The sequence below is a fragment of the Borostomias antarcticus genome (assembly GCF_949987555.1).
Source record: "Borostomias antarcticus genome assembly, chromosome: 10".
Classification (NCBI taxonomy): Eukaryota; Metazoa; Chordata; class Actinopteri; order Stomiiformes; family Stomiidae; genus Borostomias; species Borostomias antarcticus.
Genome location: NC_140243.1, coordinates 5,917,229 through 5,920,154, shown reverse-complemented (window position 1 = coordinate 5,920,154; position 2,926 = coordinate 5,917,229). Strand labels below are relative to the sequence as shown.

The window sequence follows — 2,926 nt, the reverse complement described above, 5'->3', positions numbered from 1 at the left end:
TTTGCATCGTGTTGCGTATATGAAATACACTACACAAATAAAGTTTGACTTGACGAACCCCTCTCTGGGGTCCAATGTCCTCTCATGGTGGGTTGGAGTGGAGGGAGGGAGGAGGTCTCAGACTTCTCATAAGAATGACATCCTGAACCTCCTCCGCAACAGTGAATTCATATTGTTATTGTTTTCGACCCATGCCATTATTCCTCTGTGTGTCTTGTTATGTACTGACTTGGGGGGGGGGGTTGTTTGTCGTTGTTTAGTGACATGTTTGTTTTATTGTTGTTGTTGTTCCAGAGTGTCAATGCTCCTACTGGTTCTAAGATGAAGGTATGGAAGTGTGCTGCCATGGCCTTGACTCTGTGTGGCGCTGCACTGTCCTTCTTCCTCACCGTGGTTCCCCCGGTAACCAGCCACAACCCCCAACGGGACTCCGCCCCCTCGCGCACATCATCTTCCTCCTCCAACTCCTCCTCTTCCTCCCCGAGCACCGCACGGCAGCGAAGAGCGCGGGCCACGGACGGTGTCAGCTCCATCCTGTCAGAATGTGAGTCACAGTCCCTCTCCACAGTCTCAATAGGCTTCCGATTGGCTTGGGATAGCGTGACGTGATGTGATTAGCGCTTGAATCATCATCCAAGTCAAATGCTTGGACAAGCATGTGACTTGGACGAGGCTACGACAAATACAACAAAACAATACCACGAAACAATACAAAACAAAGAAGTGGAGCTTAGTTAGGAAGCGGGGCCTACTACAGCCACAGTGAGTGAACACATCAATCCCAGTCCCCCGTGTGGAAGCAGCAGGCCTTCGGGTCAGGGCCGTCTGCTGCCCTGAGGGCTGGTGAAACGGCCGACACACGTGCCCACGCTCACAAAGGACCTGCACTATTCATGTATGTCATATTAAACATGCAGAGATGTAAAACCACAGCCATGGTCTCCAGAGTGGACTGAGAATGTCACAGAGAGAGAGAGAGAGAGAGAGAGAGAGAGAGAGAGAGAGAGAGAGAGAGGGATAGAGAGAGAGAGACTAAGAGTGCGTGTGTATGTGTGAGAGAGAGAGAGTGTGAGAAAGAGAGAGTAATAGAGAGAGAAAGAGAGAGAGAGTGTGAGAGAGTGAGAAAGAAAATTTCAGTGAGAGAGAGAGTAAGGGAGAGAGTGTAAGAGGGAGAGCGATAGGGAGGGAGAGAGAGAGAGAGAGAGAGAGAGAGGTCAGTCTTTAACTGGGTCAGCGTGGAACAGGACAGGCAGTTGGTATATCTCTGTCAACCACCTGGCTAAGATTCAGAACTGATTCCTGTGCTGCGTGTGAGGGATGGTGTGTGTGTGTGTGTGGTGGGGGGGGATTACCTTCGAATTACTTCTTGTTTTACCAAGAAAAGCACTGCACTGTAGAACATGACTGGGCAGAAACGTTAGATCTCAGCCAAACAGCCCATCTTTACCATCAACGGCAACTGAAAAATGTTTCAACCCTCTTGATTGCCATTCATGCCTCGACCGTCACCGAGCTGTTGGCTACAAACGCCATCTCTCTTACGATCCATAGCTCCCTCAGTGCTCTTTTGTGGAGCTTTTCCAAGTCGGGTAAGGTGTGTGAGATCAGCCCCTCTAATCGGCTAAGCTGTCATGCTATGGCTGGGGCGGGGGCTCATCCTCACACAATACACAGGGTTCAGGCTCCCTGGTTCAGCTCTCCTTCCCAGGGAGTATCATAGGTCAAAGGACTGGTCCACCTTGGCTGTTGATGATATACAGTACTGGATATTAATGGCGTACACATATTGAGTATACACTGTAACAGCACAGAACATACTAGTTCTCAGTCTGTGAGTACTGAGTTCTCTATGATGTCACTATAGATACTCTCAGGAAAGGTCACTTCCTGTGCACCTACTCCATGCTTATGTCCACGTTAACACCTCTCTCCTCTCCTCCTCCTCCTCTCTTCTTCCTCTATTCCTCCTCTCCTCTCCTCTTCCTCTCCTCCTCCTCTTCTTCCTCTCCTCTCCTCTTCCTCTCCGCTCCTCCTTCTCTCCCTCTCCTCCTCTCCCAGTCATGCAGCTGTTTCAGAGCTTCACGGAGGGCGAGCTGCGGCAGGTGGTGGGCGGCCTGGTGGAGCGGCAGGCGCGACGGGAGGAGGACGCGCACCTGGGCAAGCGGACCAAGCGGGCCAAGAAGAAGGGTGTGAAGCCGTGCTCGCTGCGGGAGGCGGAGGTGACGGTCAGCCAGCTGGGGCTGGGCTACGACAGCGACGAGACGGTGCTGTTCCGCTTCTGCAGCGGCACCTGCAAGGCCAGCCGGCGCAACTACGACCTCATCCTGAAGAAGTGGCAGCGGAAGGGCATCTCCCGCCGAGACCGCAGCCCCTGCTGCCGGCCCACCGCCTACGAGGAGGACTTCCTCTTCCTGAACAACAACAACCGCTACCAGAAGCTCCACGAGTGGTCGGCTCTCGACTGCGGCTGCGTGTGATTGGCGGAGACCGTCGCGGGAGCCGACTGTCGCCGCCTATGAGCTATATCGGCCACTTTCACGAGTGTAGTGGAGGCGGTTTGGGACTGCGCTCTCCTGGTGACCCCCCCCCACCCCCACCCCCACCCCCAGAGACGAGGGACGCTACCCTTTGGCCGCATGGGCTTGGCGAGCGGGAGACCGGTGGGGGCCACACACACCACTGACACCGAACCCTCTCTGATGCTACAGGAAATACTACCACTACTACTGGACGAACATAGGGGCGTGGAAACAGGATGCCCGAGACATCTGAGACCTACTCTGTTTTCAAAAATAATGCTTTCTTTGCCTTTCAGGGGATTTTCCATCTGTCAGTAGGGAGACATGCAGTCTGTGCCTCTCTGCCAGGCCATGGCCAATCTCAGTCAAAGCTCTTAGCGGTGAAAAGATCAGTTGTGGTGTAACTT

The 2,926-nt window shown here is 53.5% G+C and overlaps 1 protein-coding gene across 1 annotated transcript; it reads left to right on the top strand.

The window, feature by feature from the left end:
* Positions 1–321: 321 nt before the first annotated feature.
* nrtn (neurturin) lies at positions 322–2,477 on the top strand (the record flags this gene model as incomplete). The annotated part of the gene is made up of 3 exons (XM_084443909.1): positions 322–402; positions 801–861; positions 2,059–2,477. 3 exons carry the CDS (start codon positions 322–324, stop codon positions 2,475–2,477), a joined length of 561 nt encoding a protein of 186 aa, XP_084300035.1.
* Positions 2,478–2,926: the final 449 nt, after the last annotated feature.